Genomic DNA, 26,915 nt, shown 5'->3' with positions numbered 1-26,915 from the left:
GATGCTCAACACTAATCATCAGGAAAATGCAAATTAAAAACACAATGAGATATCACCTCACACCAGTTAGAATGGCGATTACAAAGAAGTCAAGAAATAACAAGTGTTGGTGAGGATGTGGAGAAAAGGGAATCATTGTGCACTGTTGGTGGGAATGAAACTGGTGCAGCCACTATGGAAAACAGTATAAATATTCCTCAAAAAATTAAAAATAGAAGTACCAGATGATCTAGCCATTCCACTTCTGGGTGTTTATCTGAAGAAAATAAAAACACTAACTGGAAAAGATATATGCATCCCCATGTTCATTGTAGCATTATTTACAATAGCCAAGATATAGAAACAAACCTTAGTGCCCATCAATGGACAAATGGAGAAAGAAAATGTGGTATATAGATATATGTAAGAGAATATTATTCAACCATGAAAAAATGAAATCCTGCCAAAAAAACAAAAACAGAAACAAAAAAATGAAAAAACCAAGCTCACAGATAATAGATACAGATAATAGATTGGTTGGTGGCAGTTGTCAGAGACAGAGGGTAGGGGGTGGGAGAACTGTGTGAAGGGAGTCAAAAGGTACAAACTTCTAGTTATAAAATAAGTCATGGTGATGTAATGTACAGCGTGGTGACTATAATATCATATTGCATATTTGAAAGTTGCTAACAGAGAAGATGTTAAAAGTTCTCGTCACAAGAAATAAAAATTTTTGTAACTATGTAAGGTAATGGATGTTAACTAGACTAATTGTGATGATCATTTCACAATGTATACAAATACCAAATCATTATGTTATATACCTGAAACTAATAAAAATGTTACAGGCCATTATACCTCAATTTAAAAAATAAAAATAAAAAGACTTGACTGGAATCAGTCTTCTGAATAGTTCCATTCAAAATTCAAAGGAGGAATGCCCCAAAATTCTGACATAAAATCATTTCTAACCTTTAAATCTCTACCTAGATGAACTCTCAATTAAGTGTAAGGATAAATGAAAGCCATTTTAACACATGTATAATCCTCCCCCCGCCCAAATATATTTTATCTATCCTTTCTCTGAAGGCTAATACTGTAAGAGTTCTTTCTTGAAAACAGACATAGAAAACAAGGAGTCCATAAAAGAGAAAGGCAAAGGGAATCCTGAAAATCATGTATGAAGGGAGGTATCAGGCTAAGAGCTGTGGATCAGACTCCGAGATTAGGTCAGAATAGTCAGAAGGCTCCAAGAAAGGTGCCTCCAAAGACAAGATGTTGATCACTACCTAATATGAGCATATCGAGAAAGAGCTACACAATACAGGAGACTTTGGAAATGAAATAAAGAGAAGCACATGGAAAGCTAAGAAAAAAATTTGATGACCATAATTACCCTGGGGAAAACCAAATGTGGCATGGGAAAATAATGATAGAATACCACACAACTCAGATAGAAATAGTGTTTGCAAGTCATAAAAATGAACACAGACTATTGATTTAATCAAAAGCATGATCTAAATATACTGAGAAGATAGAAAATTGGAAATGTATATATGTGTATGAAGTGGTGGTTAAGGGACAGGGGACATTATCCAAAGATGGAAGTCAATAGCTAATGACTGAAACTGAAAATCCTCTCCAATAATCATGGTATTTAGAGAAAAAAAAGATAAATATTACCCCAAAAGTAAAAATATTTTAAAGTAGTCTCTGGGAAATGGGATAAGGTGTGGAGAAAAGTACACCTCTATTTTTCAAAATAAACCTTAAAGTACTATTTGACTCTTTATGTGTATGTACTACTTTGATGTAAAAATTAAATTAAAAAAAAACAAAACAAGCAGATAATCTGAATTACCTTGCAAATTAAATTAAAAAGAAGCCAGGAACACCAGAGGTTCAGAAAATATTTGGGATTTCTGTCCCTTCCTCTGTGTGACTTGGGTTCTTTCTTGTTTATCTCAGCTGTCTTGTCTGGTGCTGTCATATTAACCAACTTCCATTACAATCACCACCTTTTTTTCCTCTGGGAATTTCTCTCTGATGACTAAACTAACAGTTAGAGTCACACAGCTATAGGAAGCCTCTCACCAAACATCAAAATCCAGTAAAATCTCTCTTTGGGTAAATGGAAATACTTGTTTTAAGATGCATATTTCTCTAAAATACACTTATATGATTTTCTTTCTTTAGCAAACAAAAACCAAAAAATGATTATCTCTGCTTCTGACCTAAGTTGAAAGAGTCCTAACCTTATGTTGCCTCTATAGAACAGAATATTCAAACTTTATCATCAAATTCTGTCTATGGTACAAATGGTTGTTTCCAAACCACTTAAATTCCCAGGTGGTTCCCTTCTATAAGCAATGAAATGAAAGAGATTGGGAGTGCGGCAAATTCATTCACTTATGCCAGAAGCTCACTTATGATTGAGGATGAGGAACACGTGAGATTGTGTGTGTATGTGTGTGTGCACACACACATACATACACGCACACACAGTATTTTCATCCCTCTAATCCCTTGCTCTTCCTAACGGCCCCTCTGCCATCCTGCCACTGAAACAGTGGCAGTCAGTTTTCAAGGAAAGTGTAAATACAGCTGAGAACAAAGAAAGCAGCATAGCTTTGAATTTCAAATTAGACATTTTTCAATCCCATAGCCAAAACAATAATCTTGAAAGCATATATTTCCTTTGCAAGTGCCAGGCCCCTGAGATAGCAAATGGCTTTTTTGTTGTTATTCTTATTGTGCTTTGTTTTTATTGTTAAATCTTAGCTCTTTTCCCAGAAGACATGGGGTCAGAGGAAGGGGCAGTGAAACCTAGGTGGGCAGAATAGAAAGAAATACAGGTGAAAAAAAGAAACCTAAAATAGGTTGAGGGGAAATCTGAAAACAACAGAGAAGTGTATCTTACTTCCCATCCAGAATTCTGGGACATGATAGACACAGAGTGACAGGTACAACCACAGGACAGATGCAGCATCAAAGGGCACTTTGAAAGGTAGAAAAGAGTAGGGGAGTGTGGGTCACAAACTAAGTGAGCTCTGTTACAGAAAACTGAAGTCAATCACATATTCATATATCTAAGTTTTATTGTATGTCTATTTAAACCCAACACTAAAATCTCAGTTCTGGAGAACCAGTATGGTTTTGCTTTGCTCTTAATTTACAACTTTTCACATATGGAGTACCAAAATCCATTCATTCATTTCTAAAGAATTTGTTGAGCACCTACTATGTTCCTGTTATACCAGAGATACAGAGTTGAATCAAATAGACAAGCTCCCTGTCTTCCTGGCTCCCATTCTAGCTGGAGAGACAAGCAGTAAATATATAAAGAATCAAAAAATATAATTACAGACCATAATAAAGGGATAATGGGATATAAATAAAGGGCAGGGATACTTTAGACAGACTTTGGAAGAAGGTTCTCATGGCAGGAAACCAGAGAAAGGGGGCATGAATCATCAATCCCTGATTATTTTCCCACCATAGAGGTCGGAAGAAAAAAATACCCTTCTGGAAGAGTCTCTTCCCTCTTGGCATCATCACCTTAGCTCCTTTCTGCCCCTGCCTGCCAAGCAGCACCCCATGCTCCAAATGCTTTCTCCACCCTCCTTTGAAATCTCAGCATCTCTTTTCTCTTCATTGTGATAGTGAGCTAGTTTGTCAGCACAGCACATGTCTGTGCTGACATGCTGATGGGGGCTAGAGACTTCCACCTTTCAGAGAACAAAATGACAGTTTCACAGGGGCCTTCTGGAGGGAAGGACGTGCAAAGCAGGGATCATCAGGTGAAGTGATCAGGGATATATCTGAAAGATGGCTGGCTCCCTTAAATCACTCCTGGTAGGGAGACACTGCTCAGCCTATCAGGAGAGCTGCCCTTGATCTTTCAATAATTTGTTGCCAGTATCACAGTGTTCAATATTTAAGAGACAGAGTATAATGATCCAACAAAGCAACGGAGAAGAAATAGCCAGAGCAGTGAGAGGGGAACCAGGGAGAGATAAACATCAAAGAAGCTGTGAAAGATGACATTAGTAGAGCCATTTAAAATAGAGCCGGAACAACCATTCCAGAGGAATAACCTTGTACGTCCCATTTTCTGTACCTCTGAACTGGACCAATCTGCCACCATTCCAAGAAGTAAGCAAAAGAAACCAGAATATCCTGTCTATTGAAAGGATTGATAAATGAACATTTACCTAGTGACTACGTCACCTGACCAATCAATGAAGTACAAATCTAGCTTTACATCATCTTGTACCAATGAACACTTCTAAAAAACAACAACTTACCTCATCTTCCTTTCTTTTTCATGAGAGAAAACCCTGAGCCCCTCTCATATAATCAGAACACTATTTGGGTTTCTACCTATATATGTATACCCTCAATTGTAATTCTTTTATCCCAAATAAACACTTTGCCTCTTGAACTGGATTCTTGTTTTTTAGGTCGACAAAGCCAAGGGAGATGTCTCTATATGCATGAAAAGGTGTTTGCGAAATTTGGCAAATGTACTTTGAGAGGTGGTACAGGAGAAGAAGTCCACTTTCAATAGGTAGAAAATGGAGATAAGAAAGTAAAGCACATGCTTTAGGAAGCCTACTTAAAATGGGAAGAATTGGTAGATAGTCAATAGTTAAAGAGAGTGCAAAGTCAAGTGTTTTATTCACATACGTGTATTTTTTTAGGATTGAAGAGACATGACCATGTTTATGGGCTGATGAGAAAGAGCCAGTAGAATGATAGAGAGATGGACAACACAGAAAAGAGAAGGGAAAAAATTGGAGGAAATAAAATATCAAGAGACAATGCATATCTATGTCCACACCCAAGACCACAGAACTCTGGGTTCATACATGTAACTGCCCATTAGACATGACAAATGACCATGCACAACTTAGCTTCACAGTTGTTTGTACCAAAAGCCTAAAAGTAAATACTGACCTTCACTTTCTCTCATACCCTTACATTTTATTGGTCCTAACCATTTGTCCAGAATCTAATCAATTCTAACTACCACCACCATCATCTCTCAACTTGACTATTAACCTGTCTGCCCTCTTGCATCCTTGTCCCCTTATAGCTCATCTTCCACGCAGCAGCCAGATTGATCTTTATAAAACATAAGACAAATCATACCACTCTTTGGCCCCAAACTTTCAAAAGTCCCCCATCTGAGTCAGAAGAAAAGCCACTACCTTGGCCTACAAGGTTTTGTGTGTGTTGCCCGCCCCCTCCCTCTCAGTCCCTGTCCCCCTCCTCTACCCTGCCTTTGTCAGAAGGGGGTCAGGAACAAAAGGAGTGCATGTTTGCTACAGTTGTCCTTTCTTTTTCAGAGAAATAAAAGGGGGGCCATCTGCTGAGATGAAGAAGGGTCATCATAGGTTTAGAGAAGTGGAAAGAAAACATTGCGAGTTGCATAAGAATAGCTGCTCAGCAAACGTGAGCAGGAGATGACCTAAAATAAGTAAAGATCCCTAAGGTTGTGAACCATGCATTTTAGTGGCACCTATTCACAGGGCTGTGTGGTTTATTCCAGCTAGTGCTCAGCAATCCTGGAACAGGAGCAAAAGAGGCAGGTAGATCCAGATTGGGAATTGTTTAGGGATGATGGAATCTAGAGAGTCAGTGTGCGTAATGGTGGGGAGAGGTGCAGGGAAGTGATGTTATTCTCAAGGCTGGCCCTCCTAAGGGAAGGAGTTGGGGGAACACACCTACTATGAAGGTCCTTTGAGGCCTTTTCTAAGGAATCTGACAGGCAAACACATACACAGCTCAGTATAAGAAAAGTTCCCAATGTCTTGGCTTCCACCCCAAAGGCTCATTAAAAGAGTCAACACTAGACCTGTCTGCTTTGCTAAAGTCTAACCAGAGGCATGAGTTTAAGTTTCCTTCCCTTACAGATTCATTTTAAATCTGTAAGTCTCCCAAATTAGACTTTCACATATTAAGCCTTTTGGGGGTTGTTAAACATAAATTTGACTTTAAAGAAGATAGGATCTAAAAGGGTAGTTCCAGAGCTATCTTCAGAGAGAATTTTTAAAAGTCTCCAATATTTCCAAAGAGTCAACCTGGATATAGTTCTCATCCCATAGAAATCTTCTTTCCTACACACACAGCCCAAACCCAAGACCGTGTGCCTGGCACCTGAACTCCAAGGGAGGCCTACCTCAGTCACCACAATATTTGTAAAAATTAAGTAAGTAGGTAAGAAGCAGTCACTTGGGAACTAGTTGGCTTAGAAATTGCCCCAAAGAAAATTCCCTCTTGGAGCATTCCAAAGCAGTTCTTAAATCCATGCATAAAGGTCATTGGGGATGATATTTATCTTAACATGTTCTAAATATATTCATCTATGGATTTGTTAGTCCTTCAACCTGTGGGAAAAAAATCTAACTATTTTATCTCCAGCAAAATTTACATCATATGTCCACTGATCCTTGATACTACTTATGTAAGGATCATGCAATTCCCCAGTGCTCTCTATGGCAGAGCACCACTTCTCCTACAAGGTAACAACCTGTCCCAGGCAATATACATTCACAGAAATCAAAACTAAATTTATTCTAAGGTCCCAAATCATCTTGTAGTCATCAGTAAATAAAATTCTCTCTTGACTAAAATGCCTGTTCTTAGAAAGTGGGATTTCATAAAAAACTTCTCTCAAAGTCAGTTTTTTGTTTTTCTATTTTGTAACATGAAATTCCTCTCAAACTCCATGCATATATAATACACCTAATAATCTAATTTAAATATATTTTATTGAACTTGAAAGTTGATTCAGATAAAAGCAATACTGGCAGTGAAAAATATGGTACAAGCATAGTCTACCTGCACTAGGTTAACGGCTACTGATTAAAATTATTTTCCTTCACATAGAAAACAAAAAAAGACTTAGAGCTCATAAAGACAAATGCCCCTGTGGCCCTCTCCCTTCAACTATCCAATGAAACTACTCATGGAAGGTCACATGGCCTCCTAATTCCAGCCAGATCGCCCCTGATTCAATATCCATTGTCTTGCTGTTCCCCCTTACTTCTTGAAGTTCTCTCTCATTCTTTGTTAGCAACAAACCCTTCTTCTGGGTCCATGCTTCCTTTTTACCCCTCTGGGTTCTCTTCCTAACCTCTCTGGCTCTCCTTCCTCCAGGGTCCACCCTTGGCCAGCTTCATTCTGACTCTATCTTGCATTCTCTTGACAACAATTCCTTTCTCTACACTATGATTCCTAAAGAGATTTCTCAGTGCCTCATGTCTCTGGAACCCAAAGCCACACTTCTAACTTCTATCACTTCTAACTTCATGGACATCTCTAACAAATGACCTGAAGACCCCTCACACTCAACATGTCCAAAAAAGAACTGCACTCTTGCCCCAGTAATACCTGCGCTTTCTTTCTCATCTTAGAAAAGAGCTTTGTCTTTCACTCAGCTGAATTAGCCAGAAATCTACAAGTGCTTTTGAACTCTTCCTTCTACCATATCTCACTCATTCGTTCGATCACCATAACAACTTAAAAAAATGTTTCAGCAACTTTACATACAATCTCTTACTGAGTATTTCAAATAAATCTGTAATGTAGGGACTATTATCTCCCTTTTACAGATGATGGTTTAGATAATTGATGTAAATTCTGAATAAGTGATAAAAAAAAAAAGTCGAAACTAGATTTGTCTGACTCCAAAGTCCATGGTCTTTTCACAGCTGATACTGTCTGTGCTAGACCATGGGAAACGATGGGTCACGTGCCAAATGCCACCTGCTTAAAGCTTTACTGGAACACAGCTCTGCTCATTGGTTTGTGTACTGTCTATGGCTGCTTTAGCACCACAGCAGCACAATGAGTAGTTGCAGCAGAGACATTATGGCCCTTGAAACCTAAGACAGTTACAATCTGGCCCTTTACAGAAAAAAAGAAAAAAAAAAAAAAAGATTTTACCAATTCTAAGCCGTACCATCCTCCCTATCCCTACCACCTCATTTATGTCTTCCTAGATTACTGCCACAGCCCCCAACTTGCTTCTCTGCCCACAGCCTGTATCTCCTCCAAACTATCTTCTGCACTGAAAAACAAAATCCTTCTTCTTTAGCTCATAACCTTTAGGATAAAAGACAAACTCCTTCTCAAGCTATACAAAGCCTTTTGGCACCTTGGTTCCTTTCTTCCTCCCCATCCACATCTACTTTCTCTTCAAGCCAAAGTGAAATACACGGAGTGCAGCAGAAAAAGCCAACCCAGTTCATTCCTATGTTTTTTCACATGGGTTCTCTTTACCTGGAAAGTACCTAAATCCTGCCTCATTCACCGACTTGTTTTTGTATTCTGAGCTCAAGAGTCATTTTCTCCTAGAAACCTTCCTGGATTCCTCAGGCTGAGGCAAGTGAACTTGTTTATTCATTTGTTTATTCAACATATGTTTAATTAGCACAGCTACCAACTAGGCACAATACTTTGTGTTAAAAAATACAATAAACAGGACAACCAGAGACTCTGTTCTTACCAGCCTTACTCTTCAGCCCAAGTTCCTTATTCACCTGTTCAAAGTCTTAGCTCTTAGTTCACAGTACAAAAAGAGATGAGATGAAGATAGAGATAGAGAGATAGGGACTGGGACGGGGATGGGCAATGGGGATGGAAACTGAGATGGGAACGGAGATGGGGTTGAAAAGAATGAGAGAGGGAGAGAGAGAGAGGATTCAGTGATATTTTTTTGTCTGACACTCACCATACTGCTAAATTATTGAGGGCTAGGAAGTATCCAGGCTGTCTTCCTAATACCAATAACTACCAGAACACCTGGCATAATGCTGAATGAATTCAATAATTTTGAGTAATACAGGGACACAAGGTAGTTCCAGAGACCAAATTCTTGCAAAGAGGTGGGCTACTTAATAGGCGAATGAGAACATTTCCTGTTGTTTTCTGGGAAAACTCAAACTTTATAGAATCTGAGAGGTTTTGTGAAAATGTGACTAGGCATAAAAAGAAACATGAGTATAAAAGAACATTCCCGCAAAAGATACAAGTTCTATTTTGAATAAGAAACAGGGAGTAAAGTCCACATCACAGTCTTTTTCAAACTACTGGACTGTACATCTGAAACTACTAAACCATAAAAAAAGGTGCCTATAACCCTGAACTTTGGGCTCCATGAAATATTTTTCTTCATGGGATACACAGCTCATTAAAGAAAAGAGAAGGGGCTTCCCTGGTGGCGCAGTGGTTGAGAATCTGCCTGCCAATGCAGGGGACACGGGTTCGAGCCCTGGTCTGGGAAGATCCCACATGCCGTGGAGCAACTGGGCCCGTGAGCCACAATTGCTGAGCCTGTGCGTCTGGAGCCTGTGCTCCGCAACAAGAGAGGCCACGATAATGAGAGGCCCGCGCACCGCGATGAAGAGTGGTCCCCACTTGCTGCAACTGGAGAAAGCCCTCGCACAGAAACGAAGACCCAACACAGCCATAAATAAATAAATAAATAAATAAATAAATTTTTAAAACCCACCCTGTAAGGCAGGAATGATTATTTAAAAAAAAAAAAAAAAAAAGAAAGAAAGAAAAGAGAAGAAGAAGAGAAGTCTTTTTTACAAGCAGGGGTAAAGCAGATACAAAGAATTGACCCAGTTTCTAAAATAAACATTAAGCTTAAAGCTCTCTCCATCTGGTTAAAACTAAAACCAGAATTAAAAATCAGTGTGTTCACACTCCATTTCCTACCTACACCACAATAGTGAGGGCAAGAAAAAATTTAACACATAACTTAAAGATATTATATCTGTGTCACCTAAAGTTTCATGTTAAGATTTGTAAAGAAACTTTTTTTTTAATTTTGGAAAAGTGTAACAACTCACTTTTAACCTGCCTCGATATCCATCCAGGCCAAATATCCTTCAGAGTCCCCACTGGGCACTCTCCCTGGGGTCTATTCCTATGCCCTGAGGCAAATGCCTTTCAGTCTTCCTAGCTTCCTAACTTCTATATGGAAAAACACTGCTTTTTCCAAAAGTATAATTTTTTTCTCCATAATATTCCCTGAAGTTCTTCCCTCTAAACTCTTTATTAAATATATTCCATATAAGACATATCTTATTCTCCATAAAACAAGATATGCACTCTATATGAAAAGCCCTAAAACTTTTAAGTGACACCCCTTCCTTTTCCATATTAACCTCATCTCCAATAACCAGTCCAATTCTAAGGACAGTGGCATAACTGCGCTAACCGAATCTTAGATATACAGAATGTTCGTACTGAAAGGAACCTTAAAAGTCATTTATCTCAACTCTGCATTTCACACTTGAAAAAATTAAAACCCAAAGAGATCTAAAACCATCCAAGGGGCTTCCCTGGTGGCGCGGTGGTTGAGAGTCTGCCTGCCAATGCAGGGAACCGGGTTCGAGTCCTGGTCTGGGAGGATCCCACATGCCGCGGAGCAACTAGACCCGTGAGCCACAACTACTGAGCCTGCGCGTCTGGAGCCTGTGCTCTGCAACAAGAGAGGCCGCGATAATGAGACGCCCGCGCACCGCGATGAAGAGTGGCCCCCACTTGCTGCAACTAGAGAAAGCCCTTGCACAGAAACGAAGACCCAACACAGCCATAAAATAAAATAAAAAATTAATTAAAAAAAAATACTTTTAAAAACCATCCAAGGTCACACAGGCCTTTGCTCCACCTTATTCTGTATTCTCCCAATCTCTGAGTCTCACCATCTTGTATTTATTTCCATTTCCTATGGAGGGGGGTGAGGGCAATGCCCATAATCTCAGCTTGGGTTTTATCTGAACCCCACAGAGAGTGCTAACTGAGCCCATGAACTGGAGAATATGATGTGTGGCATCTGTCTCCTCTGCGTGACGCTGAGTGACCAGAGTGTAACTAAGTGCTCCCTGGTGGCTCTTAACCACCCACATGGAGATTCAAATTTCCTGTCATACACATCCCACTCCCCTGCTATTCTTCTAAATGTGCTAAACCATTTGCCAGTGAATTACAGAAAGTCCTGAGACTGTTTGAGCTATCATGGATTACATCCTATTTAAAAATTGCAGATTAGCATTATTATGACTGGGTTTCCTCACTACCAATTAAACCTCGGCAATTTTCATATTTGTAGTTTTTCATTTTGCTTTGCTTTACTTTTAAGGACTTAGCTTGCATGGCATCCTACCAGGACAGATTCTGAGTGTTATATACCACGTGAGGTAGGATGCCTCAATTTAGCAACTAAGCAGACAACAATGGAAAGAGTGAAAAATGTTTTTAAATAAAATAAATATCCAAATACTTATAGTCCTTTGAAATATACTGTCTACATGTTTACTAATGTATTTAATATTTTATAGTATATTAAAAGAAAACAAAGCAAACAAAAGCAAACTAATTTATGGTCGGACATGATTCATGGCAAAAAGTTATTCACATTTTTATTTTGTTTCTTTTTTTATAAAATTGTAGTGAAAGATGCAAATGTAAAGTTTTTTATAATTGTTGGATTAAGCTAAAATATTTTATGTGATTATTTAGTAATGAAGAAGGAGCTAAGCAATTGCTTTCTTGATAAATCTTTAAAAGAGGATTCATAAAAATACATTAAGACAAAAAAGATAATCATATCAGAATATTCCAATTCATATTCCTTTGTTTTATAGCCATCAAAACAAATCATCAGTGTATGAAGGTGCTTTCTAAATAGAAGCAAAATCAGTCAGTCTGCTAATCTTTGGGAAAAAAAAGAAAGTTACTAGGGGCTCAATCATAAGATTATATGAATGAAATGGATTTGAAAATATTTCAGGAAGGCATCATCAAGTATTTACTGAGCAAATTAGCAGAGATTACCCACATCTTGATCTAAAAAATAAGGTATGCTATTCTCCACGACTGCTGCAGAACTAAACTTTGAAAATGCTCTTTTTCACAAAAGCCTTTTAGTAGTGAATTTCGTGAATATCAGCAGAGTAGTCAGGTTCACTCAGAACTGACTGTCCTGGGGCAGTAATGGCTGCTACCAGAACCAAGGAGTGCACTCAAGGCATAGAGCATGCCAAAACTAAGAGAAGACAAATTTGAGGTAAAAAACACATAGTGGTCAGCCTATGTAAGAAACAACCCTTCCAGATCTGGAATCTGAGCAGGAAGATTCTCTACCTAGAGGGAATGTAGGAACAAAGGATATAAGCCTAAGAAATCCCTAGGTAGCAGGTAAGAGAAATACTCTGGGATCCTGCTGACATAGAAGGGATCAAGAGGAAACATAAAGTGACTGGGATTGAAGGGAGGCCATGGTCATAAACTTTGTTTGAAGATTTGTCTGATATCAACAAGGAGACCTTTGAGACTGTGGTCCAGGACAGAGTCTACATGCAATTTAGCATCAGGGGGAAATCTAACAGGGAAGAGCGAATTCTGACTCCGCGTTGGCTCTGTTTCTTTAACTTTTACCTTTGCTTTTCATTGCTTTTCTTATTATAATCACTATCTACAGCTGTAAGCATACATAATGGCCTGCCACAGGGAACCCTGACCCTCTGCCTGACAAACTAAAAGGCTTTTGTTCAGCTCACAGAGAGACATCTGACCCTGCCCACCTGTGAATGGCTGCAGAAAAGAAGAAATTAACACATCCCCTCCCCGATGCAGGCCAAGCAAGAAGATTTTGCAAGACAAATGGCCTTTTTACTTTTCTTCCTCAACTCTTCGCCTCTCTGTTCTATAAAGGAAACTGGCATCCAGACCCCGATAAGATGGTGTTTTGGGGACACTAGTCCGCCATCTTCTCGGTCTGCCGTCGTTCCTTGCCTCAACACCTCGTCTGCCGAGTTACTGGCCTGTCTCGCGGTGAGCAGAGCGAGCTTGGACTCAGTAACAGAAAGAACCAAGGAGTCTCAGAGGAAAGTCCATTAAAGAAAGAAGAGGGCTCAGAAAGTCTCTAGGAACTGGATTTGCTGCCACTGAAATTTTTAAATTTTGCTGGAAGGCACAAAAATTTCAGATGACTTTCTCCGGAAAAATGAAGCTATCATTTACAAGCAATGATTACTTTCTCAACAGAAAATAGGCACTTGGTATCTCCAACAACTTTTTGACAAAACATCTTTCTCAGTTATTGAGTTATAAGGTTACAAGTGGTGCTTCTCCAATAGCTGGCACAGATTGACTAGATCCTAGCACAGCTGAAAGCATAAACCGGTTTTCTATCTCCCTCTTCCCTTACTCCCCTTCTCCATCTCTCTCTCTCTCTCTCTCTCTCTCTCTCTCTCTCTCTCTCACACACACACACACACACACACACACACACACACGCTAAATCCCTGGCTAGGTCTGTGGCTGGTAACACATATTAGGTTTTGAGAACACTGGTGGTTTGTTTTCCTTTGTTTTCCCTGGTGCTATTGAAACTGAGCAGGGCTCTATGGGGCTCCCAGGCACAGAGCCCTTTTTGTCCCCCATGTCTTATAGGCAAGACTCCAGCCTCCATGACCTTCCCTGAGTTCCAAAGGGCAGATTTGAACAGTTGCAAATCAAGGGAGGAGCAGCCAGGAAACCACCTGAGACAAGATTAAAGGGACCAGAGAAGCTCATCAAGATTAGGAGACTGACCACCTGAGACCCTGCACACACCCTAATCTTGTCAGCAACCCCACCCTTTTGAAACTGCAGAAGAAAGAAGAATGCAGGACTGGACTGTTACCACCTTAATCCTTATCGCATACCCCTGACCATGAGCCCTGACTATAAGACCTCTCCCTATTCCCCAGGGAGCTGGGCACAGTTCCTGAGGTGCTACCCTGCTGTGTTCGCCTCTGTGCCTGGCAAAGAATAAAGCCACCCTTTCTTTCTCCTCCAAAACTCTGTCTCTGTATCTCATTTTGGCATTAGTGTACAGGGAGCCAAGATTTTGGCAACACTATCTCAGGAAAAAAATTATAGTCAGATCACAAACAGCTGAAGAGCCACATTTGGTTGATATTTTGTGCATGTGTGTCTAATAAGTTTTGGAATTGTGGGAAGTTACTGTAACACTTCATGGGTCTTAACAGTTTTCTATCAGCTTCTTGGGTTGTTGCAAAGGAAATATTCCATGAAATTACTAAGGACCCAAGAACTAAGAAGGAAATTAAAAGGCATCTCCTTGGAACACTCTGGCTATAGAAGCTGGATTTGTTCAGAGGCATAAAAAGAAAACCAAATTCGACAGGTAAAAGATATCAGATATTGGTTTATTCAGATGTTGAAAGGAGATAGCAGAAACTCAGGAAGAAAAGGATCCACTTTCTGACCAGAACTTCATCTTGAAATTAAGACAGGAACTGAAGAAGAGAGGAGAAAGAAATTTTGATATAGCAATATAATTAGCCATACATGAAGTAGAGAAGAATGGGACCAACTCTGAACTAAATGAAGTTTTGAAAACTCAACTGAATCTATGTGAAAATTTCCAATGTAGGTAAATTCAGAACGTAGATGGTTAAAAAAAAAAAATGGTGGGAGAAAGGGTTGTTGGTGCTTCTAATGACTAGCCTCTCAGAACTTATTATCAGGCCTCATGAGAGACTTAAGATTGGGGCAATCCAGCTGAAGGAGCTGCTACACTACCACAGGCAGACAATACAGGTGAACTCACCAGGGCTTTCACAAAAGAATCATGGCTAAAATTCAAAGAGTGTGCATTTTTCTGGCATGTATGTTCATCAGAGACCTGACTGGGGTGGATTCAATAACAGGAGATTCTTATTATAATCATACAACAAATTTAGATTGAGCATGGCATTAAGAATTATTTAGAAGTTGAGTATATAGAGGCAAAAAAGGTAGACAAAGGCCCTAGTGTCATGAAGCTTACATTCTAAAGAAAAGAAAAACATGGTTTCAGGTCTTGGTAGATACAATGAAGAAAAAGATTAAAGGGAAGAGAATAAGAGTGATTGGCATTGTGGTGGTTTTTTATAGGAGGGTAGCATGGAGAAGAATTTCTGAAGAAGTGGTTTGAATGGAGTATTTTGAAGGTAAAGCCAATAAAACTTGTTATGAATAGATGTAATACATGAGAAAAACAGGAAACTAGGATGATTCCCAAGTTTTGGGGCCTGAGAAACAAAGTAAATAATGGTGTCCTTCAACTCTACATAGATTTTATTTTTCTGTTATTCTCTTGTTGAAAAATCAAACTACACTAGTATGTCCACTCTGCAAAATAGTTTGACAATTTCTTTAAAAAAAAAAATAGACACTATATGTCCCAGAAATCTCTTTTCTGGGTATTTACCCCAGAGAACTAAAAACTTATGTCCAAACAAAAAACTACACAAATGTGCATGAAAGTTTTATAGTAATAGCCAAAAACTAGAAATAATCAAAACGTCCTTCAATAGATGAATGATTAAACAGCAGTATATCCAAACCATGGAATACTACTCAGGAATAAGAAGGAACAAACTATTAATACACTCAACAACTCAGACGGATCTCAAGGGACTTATGCTGAGTGGAAAAGGCCAATTTCAAAAAATCACATTTTGCATGATTCCATTTATATAGCATTTTCAAAATTACAAAATTATATAGATAAAGAACAGATCAGTAGTTGCCAGGGTTAGGGAGGCTTGGGGGAAGGGGTGAGTGTGACATGAGGGAGGTCTCTGTGGTAATGGATCAATTCTGTGTCTTGATTTCAGTGGTGGTTACAGAATCTACACGTGATAAAACAACACAGAACTATATACACACATGGTACCAATGCCAATGTTGATCTCGTACTAGAGTTATATAACTATTGGAGGAAACTAAGGGAAGGGCACAAAGGCCCTCACTATACTGTCTTTGCAACTTCCAGTGAATCTATAATTCAAAATAAATTTTTTAATCTAACTATGCTCAAGTATAAGGCAAAATGCATTATATAAATATTAAAAGTAGTACAGTAATAAATACTGCATCTGACAAAACGTTGTCTTCTTAATTTATAAAGCACCATTTTTGCCAATACATCTTACCACTTTCAGTGTGTAGGCAGTAGTTTAATTAAGAGATCATCAGGATCTCTTTGTAAGAACATTTTCCTCCTAAAAGCCTCTGGAGGAAACAGCACTTGGAATTCTCACTCTCCCTCTGTTACTTTTAAGCAGCAAAGAGAACCTGTGTGTTCTTGTTTCTGTACCTGTACAAAGGAGTACAGAAGGCTAAACAACTGTTAACATTGGTGTCCAATAGCTTGCAGACATTATGAACTCTGAAAAGTACCTTGTTTAGACCCAAGATACTGACCTTCCATGAGTCAGCTGACATTCCTGGACTCTAACATTTTTCCCATTAGTGTCATAATATAAAATTATATAATGTGGAATCTCAAAGAGGATGGCTTAGACCAAAAACCAATTACCATGACCCAGAGGCTTAAAAGGTGCTAATAACACTAATCATAACTCCAGTCCTGGGACTTCCCTGGTGATCCAGTGGTTAAGAATCCGCCTTCAATGCAGGGGACACAGGTTTGATCCCAGATCGGGAAACTAAGACCCCACATGCCACTGGACAACTAAGATCCCACATGCCACAGGGCAACTAAGCCCGTGCACTACAACTACTGAGCCCACACGCTCTGGAGCCCATGCGCCACAACTAGAGAGAAGCCTGCACACCACAACTAGAAAAGCCCACGTGCCGCAACAAAAGATCCCGTGTGCCGCAACTAAGACCCAAAGCAGCCAAATAGATAAATAAATAAATAAAATAACTCCAGTCCCAAGGTTACTCTAGGTCTCAGAACTAGGTTTGGATAAATCATCAAAGTCAACGTGAGGGTGTGTATGGTGATGAAGTCCTCAAAAATCTCCATTTTTCAACATTTTCTTTTGTATGTATTTCCTTAATTCTGATCTTCTGTATCATCCAGCCTCAGTCTGAGGATAGAACACTTGGTCCTTCACTCCTGTAGACAGCATTCTACTCCCAAGAATATCATCAAGACATTTAGTTCTCAGGTCTGTATGCTACATCCTAGACACTTTTGTCATTGCTAAATAAGCTTACATTTACTAATCCTTTCATTCTCTCAGACCAGAATATATTCCAGCTAGAATTTTGTAATGGAGACTAGATTTATAAACTCTTTGCCTAGTCTTAATTGTAAAGCCTACACAAAACTAATTATTAAATAAAACATTTTCTAAACAGGGTATCTCACATCAGATCCTGTCTACTTTTTCAGAATTTTATGCATTGCCCACAAAACCTATGGAATATGCCAGATGCTGCCTTTCTAGATATTGGTCTCCTTTTGGAAATAGCTCTGCCAGGTACAATGCTATGAACAGAATTAAATCAAAGAGTTCCCATTCTAATTTTTGTATCAGTCCATTCATACTGCTTTTCATGTGCTAAAACATTCTAAAAAGTAAAATTATATTATTGTGTATTTTTATTTTCTAAGGCTGAATAAAAATTAAACCAATGTAAATGATATGAATTAAACATTTTTCTGAAGACAAAGTAGTTTCATTTACTCCTGTCAGAGACTGGAGCCTGGAGAACTATCAACAACAATAGTTTTTTTTTTTTAAAAGAAAATAAAAGAAAAGATACTTACAGCCAACCATCATCATGGCCACGGAAAACATCTTTTCCACATCTGTGGTAGGAGCTATGTTTCCAAATCCTATGGTTGTAAGGCTTGTCATGGTAAAGTAGAGAGAGGACACATACAGTGAATCCTTGCTGGGTCCTCCTTCCCATATCCCTGCACTGGTGTTGTATCGATACGGAGTCCCAATGCTCAAGGCCAGCTGGTAGAGCCAACTGTCTATTTGGATGGTGTTTGTGACTTCATCGATGACCTCATAGTCCCCAATGCTGTACCATATGCAGGCCAGCCAGTGAGCAACTAGTCCAAACACACACACCAGGAGCACAAGGACCGCTGCTCCATACTCTAGGTAATGGTCCAATTTCCTGGCAACACGGCCCAGTCGCAAGAGACGCACCACTTTTAAAGAACTGAAGAGACTGCTGATTCCCTGAATTAAAAAAAAAAAAGAAATGACACAACACTTTCAGAAAAGAAAAGGCTAAGGAAAACAATACAGTGGTTCACCTTAATGAACTCAATCACCATTTATATACTAAGAACATACACATACTACAGCTCCGACTTTAAGTCAACAACAACAACAAAAAGCTGAAGTGATAAAGAAACTTTTTAAATGCAGATTCCTTCCCACCAGGAAATAAGATATTTGCAGATTATTAGATTAAAAAAAACTTTTCATTAGGTAAGGAAGATAGAGTTTATTTTCATAAGTGGAGTATAAATAACACAGAGAAAAACCAAAGGAGAAAATAGCTCAAATGCAATATATACTCAGAGTATAGAAATAGGGTGATGAATTTAGACCTTTTATTTCTTCTTCCTACAAAACTTTTGCTGTACTCTAAAAGATTTAATTTTATTTCTTACTTTATAAATGCTATGAACAGCAAAACTTCTGAAAAAGGAATCCTAGTTTTACTGTCAAGCAAACAGGAAATACTTCTGTGTATATTAGAATGAGCAAATGCCATTATTTCCACCACCTCCTGCCACAGTTATGATAAACACTAAATTTGTAGAGCTGTGAAAAAGTGAAGAGTTGAACCTAGAATGGGAACATACCTACAAAACTCTATCATCTTCTGGCAATAGTCATTGAAAAGAATACTATAAGGGAATGACAGCAAGAATATTCATATTTTGTTAAGAAGCTTAAAACATCAAATATAGCATTATCCAAATGGAAACATAGCATAGACTTTATTCAATCAGTGAAGTTCTCAAAGTTACTTTTTGAGAAAGCAGGTGATAAGCCACCCAGGTAGAGAGGGTAAAGCCATTGCTGGTGCATGAGGTAAAGACAAAGCAGTGACCCAGGACCCTCTCATCTGATCATCACCTCCAAGTCTCACGGAGTCCATGACTTCCTTACTGCTAATTCTATATCCCAGGGAGGAGACAAGGCATCTAACATAACCTACTCTGAACTTAAGTCTGATCAACATGGAGGAACTGGTTGGTATAGTAGAACAGATGTAACATTAATGAGACTCTAATTATGGTATCGTAAAGTTACAGTGAAAAAAGGCTGGGAATGCATTTGGTTATACTCTATATGATAGTATATATTTGAAATTTTTCAAAATAAAAATTTGAAATAGAGAGAGAAAACAAAGAGAAGTAGAAACAGGAGACCTTATGGAAGCAAAAAAGGAACAGGAGCATCCTGACCGTTTTCCGTCTCAACCTCGATAACCTTAGGCCTGGCTCTGTCTCTATTCCTACTCTCAAATGCTGTGGCATATACGCAGCCTTAAATCAATTCTTATTTCACTTGAACACTTGGGGGAGGCAGGGATATTGAACTTTAGACAGTAAGAGTAGCATTAATAAAATTCAGAAGATGAACTGGCATAATTCAATGAAATGAGATGTTGAAAGGTGAGAAGATTCAAGAGAGCTTGGAAGCTCTCAAAAAAGGAACTACATAATCATGAACAAGAAAGACAAAAATAAGTTTTTATTGAGCATTTCTACATGGCAGGCTCTGAGCTGTGCCCTGGGGACATTAAGACAAATATGCCTTGCTTCTGCTCTAAAGAAACCCATAGTCAAAATGCATGAAAAACTCAGAGGGTTAAAGTAAAAAATAAAAAGTATTATTGTAGATGTTGTCCTCCACTTAGCTCCAATTTTTAAAGGAACTGTGTTACTTCTATTTAAATACTGGCTTGGCCAAAAAGTTCATTCGGGATTTTCTATAAGCTCTTACAGAAAAACCGGAATGAACTTTTTGGCCAACACAATACTACAGAGAAAATTATTTCCACTGTAATTATTTTTTCTAAAAACAGCTAAAAACAAAAGAAGAAAAAACAGAGAGGAAACCTTTATCCCCATTTAAACTAAAAACTAGTCACAACCCTCAACTAGAATGTAAAGAATCAGGACCCACTCAAATTAGGCCCAAATAACGGGAGGACACATTCCCCTGACCTCTGATGTAGGCAGATCTCTCCAAGAGGAGGTGATCCACCCTGAGGGGTACCTACTCTGGACTCCACTTAATCAAAAAGCACCATTTTCTATAGCCATGTCCAATATTATTTAAATGTTACAAAATGTTTGGTAAGTATTGTAAACTCTCTCTGTCATGGGTTCTATGTCACCACTTTCTCCTAGATCTTAGCCAACTCCCCAGCTGACATCTCTTTCAAAATCATTTTCTGGGGCTAACCTTATCCATGCTTCTTTTATGTGTTAGGATTCTCATTATGATTACCCTCAGCCTCTCCTGGTTGATTTACTGCATGTCCATGTTTCAACTGACTTCTATGAGTTCCTGATACAGAGGCCAAACACCTGCTGTACATTTCCATTTAGACATTCCATAGGTGTTCAAAAGGTAATATGTCCCTACTCTTGTGAACAACATCATTATGAACCCAGTCTCTCAGACCTGGGGCTGAGCACCCCCTTTCCCGTCACATCCAACGGGTTATCAAGTCTTGAGGATCTCAGCATTCAAAGTGCTCCAAATATACCTGAATAAATCCCTCAAAAATATCCCTTCTTTCCTATTCCCAAGGTCATGCCTTGGTCATGGCTTCATGTTTTTTCTCACTGTGTGACAGGAATAGCCTCTCCATCAGCCATACTACCTCTATTCTCACTCCCTTTAATTATGTGATCACACTGTATAGGCTACCAGCCTGCTATCGTTTTACATCATATATATCTAATCATGTCCCTCTCTGGTCTAAAATCTTTAGTATTAGCTCATTACCTATAGAATCAAGTATTCACTCCCCACCATGACATGCAAAGCCCTTCAGGACCTAGCATCTGCCTGTCTGGTCAGCATCTCTCCCAGCAAGTCCTCCTCCTGCTGTCTAGACTCCTGCCATGCTCAACTATGTGTAGTTCCCAGAGTGCCCATGCTGTTTCATGCCACATTAACAATTTGTCCCCTCTACTTAAAGCACTCTTCCCTCCCACTCTCTTGGTGGCCAGGGTCTTACTTATAGTTTATGGCAGAGACTCTCTCCTCCATGTCCATTTCCCTGACATCTTCTTTCTTCCCCCACCATCTTCATTGTTATACCCACTGTGAGAGTTAGGTGTCCTTTTTTTGTATTATCATATACTCTTTGCCCATCGCTATGACAACCATCATCATAATAGCACTTTATTACAAGTCTCTGTTTGCATGCATGGTATCCCAGGAAACTCTAAACCCCTTGAAGAGTATACCTAGTGTCAATTACCAAGCATGGCATATGGTATTAAGCAGTCAATACATTCAATAAATGTATGAAAAACTTTTTACGACACAAGTAAATGTGGGTGGGGTGAATTGAGTGTGTGGTGGGGCAGGGAGGGGGCATAGTTAATAATCTTATGTGATAGGTGTCATTACTAAAACATAGCCTAGAAAAGTTAAATAATTTGACTAAGTTCATGCAGCTGGTAAGAGGAGGAGCCAAGAATCAAATATAGGCAGTCTTGTCCACACTCCTTGCACTTCACTATCTGATCTCATTCTGAACCTCACTATATCTAGAGCATAATGTGCAATTTAACAAATCACATTAGTACCAGCAGTATTGGCTTAAATACAGGCATTCTCTATAAGACTGAATAAAGGAGATTAAATACCTTGCCTCCCACTTATTCCCACCCAGGCCCAGCAGTGGCCCACTTAGGGCTCTGTGGAGGCCCCAGAACCCTAGAGAGTCTGCAATTCTCTAACATGGACCAACTCATTTCATTCTCACAATACCAGGACTCCTATCTCCACTGTTCATAGGAGGACACTGAAGCTCAGAGAGGTTACACGACTTGTCTAAAGTCACACAGCTAGCAAGGAATGGACCTGGTCCTTCAGATTCTTCATGCATTTCCCACAATAGCCAACTGCTGTGCAGTCTTCCTGTCCTTATACCAATAATCACTGCAATATTAATCTTCTTAAAAGACAGTATCGAGCATATCCTCCAGGGGCTCATTATAGACATTAAACACAATATCTATAGGCCTTCAAGGTCCACAACCCCATTTCTGTCCACACTGCCAGGTCATTTCCAACCATGCCTTTGCCAAGCAATAGTGCTCCAGTCAAACCAAACTCCTTTTTGCTCTCAAACATAACCCCAAAATTTCACCTTTTAATTTGTCCATAGTGTCCCTTTCATCTACTTATAAAACCAGAAACTGTTATTCAAAATGAGTAATACAGAAGTGTTTGCTTTATTTGGAAAGTTTTTTTTCAGCTATCTCATTCTCCACTGTTTTGTATCCAAAAGAATTTAATGCAATTACTATAATCAAAACTCAAAGTTAATAACTTTGTTCTAAAATTTGATGAAATACTTAAAACTTGAAACAATCCAAATGTCCATCTCCAGTAGAATGGATAAATAAATCATTGCACCTTCATGCAATGCAATACTATCCAGAAATAAACATGAACAGACTAGAACTATATGAATAACAAGAATGAATCTAAAAAGTATCATACTGAGCAAAAGAGACTAGACACAAAAGAGTATATATTGCATGATTCCATTTATAAAAGTTTAAATACAAATGGAACTACTCTTAGGGATCAGACGTCATTAGAAATCAAAGTGGCTTCCTTTGTTTAGGGAGGGGTAGTGACTATGCAAGACATGAGAGGGCTCTGGTAATATTCTGTTTCCTAATGCAGCAGCATTACTAGGAATTACTAGGTGTGTTTGCTTTGTGAAATTCCTTGAGCTCTACATGTAATATTGATGTAATTTTTAAAGAATGTTTTATTTAAATATCAAGACAATGTTAAGGAAAATCCATTAGTCACTGTTGTGTTGTTAAGGTTAACATTTCACCACGGTACATAATTCAGATTAATGATTTCTTCTGCATCATATGATTTGGGGAGGGGGGAAGAGGTGTCATATTCAACTCTATCTAAAATAAGAGATTTTACTTATTTTATAACTCACCCTCATAACCTTTACATTGGTCCTCAAAATATACTTTTTTTAATACACATAATTTTTTTTAAACTTTTTTTTTTTTGATGTAGACCATTTTTTAAAGTCTTTATTGAACTTGTTGCAATATTGCTTCTGTTTTATGTTTTGGTTTTTTGGCCACGAGACATGTGGGATCTTAGCTCCCCAACCACGGGTCGAACCCACACCCCCTGCATTGGAAGGTGAAGTCTTAACCACTGGGCTGCCAGGGAAGTCCCCTCAAATTATATTTCATCCCTTGTTGGGAATTTTAATTTAACCCATATGGTAATACTGGATACTCTGACAGGCCAAAATAAAATGACTCCCTTCTGTACTAACACCTTTTTATAACAACCTCTTGATTCTGTGCTTTCCACCAGTTTTGTCTGCTCATTCATTTTCTGCTTAATTTCACTCCATGCTTTCCAATCTTCCTGTGCCTTCCTCTGCACTCCAGTGGCATTCTGCCTCTATCCCAACCTCTGAGCTCTTAGTTCACAAATCTCTGGGGTTCCACTGGTGGAAGAGAATATCAAACACATCAAATGCATAATAGAACATAGCAGGGTTAATGGAGAACTTTCAGTCATCAGCCTTCCTTTCTAGCTAGTTACTTGAAAAGCCCCTCAGGCCATAGGAACATAAAAAAAAATATCCAGGAGATATCTCAGTGTTATTAACTCTTCAGGATATTTTTGTGGATTCCCATATTAAAGAGATGTGGGATGTAATCAGCATAAAAATAATGGCTTACAATGATAAAGCCATTTAAACTACAAATCAATTCTCTCATTTGATTATCACTAAGGATAGTAGGCAGATAACTCAGCTAGTATTCTTTCCTACCTTCTTCCCCCCTTGCTTTATAAACAAAAGAGGAATGATCAAAGAACTTTCTTGTCCAAGGACACATGACAATTAAGTGGGGGTGAGAGAGCAGGAGTACAGACTTATAACATCCAATTGCTTAGTTTTTCACCTACATCTAGCATTCTTGCACACAGGATGTGTAGTAGATTGTTTGGAAAAAAATAGCTCGAGTCATTTCCTTCCCTGTATCCATACCCTTTGGCAATGTGACTTTGCAACCCCTCCCATCAAAAGATAGGGTCTATTTCCCCATCTTGACTTGAGTCTAGACTAGCCTTATGACTTACTTTGGTCAACAGAATGTGGTGTAAGTGACACTGGGCCAGTTCCAAGCCTAGACCTCAAGAAGCATAGCCTCCAAGACCAGTCATGGTCTTAGAACCCATGGCCGTTCTAAGTTGTCATATGAAGAATGGCAACTAGGCTTTTGGAGGATGAGAGACCATAGGAGCAGCCCTATGACATCCATCTGAGCCATCCCAGATCAGTTAGCCACCAGCCATCTCAGCAGCCTACCACAGATGTATGGGTGAACTTAGTTGAGATAAGCCAAATCTAGCCAAAGTCAGCAGAATCACTCAGTTAGGTCACAGGCAAGTGAGTTAAATAAATGGTGATTGTTATTATCCATAAAGTTTTGGAGTAGTTTGGTATGTGGGAAAAAAAGCTAACAGATACAAATGTGAGGAAAGCACATGTATTTATGTGCACAGTATTTCATACTTGTTTGACTTAAAATGGGGGCAATATAGATATGTATGTTATATAGAAGTCTCATTTTAACAAGACATTCTCCCAAATAGGTAAGATATGAATATATAAAATAAATTTTAATATGCAATTGTTAGATATTATTTACCTTTTGTATTGGGAAACATGTCACTATTTTGCTTTGCAAGAATTTATGCCAGTAAATATTCCATGAGAACAAAGAACTCCAAGTTATTACTTCATATACCTCCTAAATAGTTCTTAAATCCAACCTCACCTAAAGCTTGCCCTCACCCTACGTAACTTCAGTTTCCATGTGGATGACCCTGCTGAAAATCTGGCCTCGCAGTTCCTCCACCAATTCATCTCTAACAGTCTTTTCACTTTTCCTTAAACGCCCACTCCCGAGGTCATAATCTGAAATTTGTCATATCTAAAACGTTCCGGCTCTGAAATCTTGAATTGAACCATCTTGTTTTCTGACCATATCTTCTTCTATGTTGAGCTAAACCGTCCAATTACATCAACATTCAACCTTAATGAATCTCCAGTCTACTGACAGATCTGCTTTTTCCCAATCTATTAACCCCTCCATTCTCCATTTTCTTCTTTATGTGGCCCCATAATTTCAACAACACCATACATCCTGAATTCTTTAGCATGTCTGTCTCTTCATTATAACCTGTATCAAAACCCTAATTCTAACTCAATTATCAGCTTTCTTCAGGGCTGTGTTTAAGAACTGCTTAAGAAAGTAATACAATAGGGCAGATTGATTCCACTAGAAATTCATTATCATCAATCTCAAAACATCTCCTAACTACCTAGCAATTTTACTACTTTTCTTATGAATTCATCTATCCACTATATTTTAAACTTTCTCTCCTCTGCTCAAAAATCCAGCCACTCCCCCTTCAACTACATCTTTCCCATAGACATTTAAATATCTCATGTCTCTCCCATTAAAAAAAAAAAAATGTTACTACTCTCCCCTCCACCTTCCCATTCCAGACATTGCCCCTGGTTCTTTTCTAATATATAAGCAAATATAAGCACTAGCCATTTGATTACACAAACCAGAAACCAAGAAGTATTCATATATTGCCCCTTTCTTTGATATCCCCCATACCCAATTTATCTTAAAACCCTATTAACTTTAACTCCTAAATATCTTTCCAATTTATTTACTTTTCTTCATCGCCACTGACACCACCTTAAACCATGCTATTAGCATCTCTCTCCTAGACCTATGGAAGTGTTCTAATAAATCTTAAGGCGTTCATTTGACTCCGTCCACTCTATTCTGAACACTATATAAGAGTTATCTTTTGAAGTCATTCATAGTTTAAAATCATATGATAGCTTCCATTGTTCTAAAATCTGTTTTTGTTTAGTCTAGAGCAGGTCATTTTGTTATATAATCTCAAAGGACCAGGTATGTTCCCTTTGTGCCATTTGTCTCTTTCTGATTGTGTATTCATATCATGTTTTGTTCATTCTTTTATCCCTAGCACACACTCTAGAACTCCCTGCCACAGTGTAAGCACCAAATATTTATTAAGAAAATGAATACACTAATTAAAGAATAAACTAACCAATACAGAAATCTCTCATAATAATTTCTGACTCCTCTAGCACTGATATTGTAATTAATAATTAATAGTTATTTAATCTTCATGGGTAGCACAATATCAGGCAATTATATAGAAACCACTCTGTTTTATAAGCATTGAGGTCTTATTCTAAGTAGATTTTGTACATGAATGACTAAATAGTCCATTTCCATTTCCTTTTGTAGAGTGCAATTTAAAGACTGAAAGAAAACTAACTAGAAAATGTAGCAAACTACAATTGTTATCTGCACCTCTAACCCATATAACAAGTTCTATTGCCTCCTTCCTATTCAGAACTCACTTCTCCAACTCACGTTACCAAGAGATTCATGGAGAAATAATCCTAATTACTCCCTGCATTAGTTAATATGCTTCAGTAGAGAATCTCAATTTAAATAACTTGTACATACCACCTGTTTTAGTCTATTTATATTCTTATCAATACACAGTGGCATAAGTAGATAGATAGATAGTAGATAGATAGATAGACAGATAGACATCTGTTTTAAGCAATATCCATGATATAGTAATTTTAAATGTTTCTTATTATGGAAAAAAAAATGTTCTCATTAATATCCATTGGTCTAGAGTGAATATAAAGCATGATCAAAATATGCACCAAAAAAGAGGTATATTGCCTAAGTCTCGATTTTTTTTTCAAATATCATGATATATGCATAAGCAAACCAGGTTGGGAGA

The 26,915-nt window shown here is 38.4% G+C and overlaps 1 protein-coding gene across 1 annotated transcript in view; it reads right to left on the bottom strand.

Moving 5' to 3' along the window:
• The window catches only part of KCNH5 (potassium voltage-gated channel subfamily H member 5), a 334,448-nt gene that overhangs the window by 228,254 nt on the left and 79,279 nt on the right, over positions 1–26,915 (bottom strand). The window contains exon 7 of the mRNA XM_082450353.1: positions 17,582–18,008. Within this exon, the coding sequence (XP_082306479.1) occupies positions 17,582–18,008 (427 nt within the window). The remainder of the gene's footprint in view (positions 1–17,581; positions 18,009–26,915) is intronic.

Source organism: Balaenoptera physalus (assembly GCF_965194825.1).
Source record: "Balaenoptera physalus genome assembly, chromosome: 2".
NCBI classification, from domain to species: Eukaryota; Metazoa; Chordata; class Mammalia; order Artiodactyla; family Balaenopteridae; genus Balaenoptera; species Balaenoptera physalus.
The sequence above is the reverse complement of the archived record's forward strand: the minus strand, read 5'-3'. Positions and strand labels throughout refer to the sequence as shown.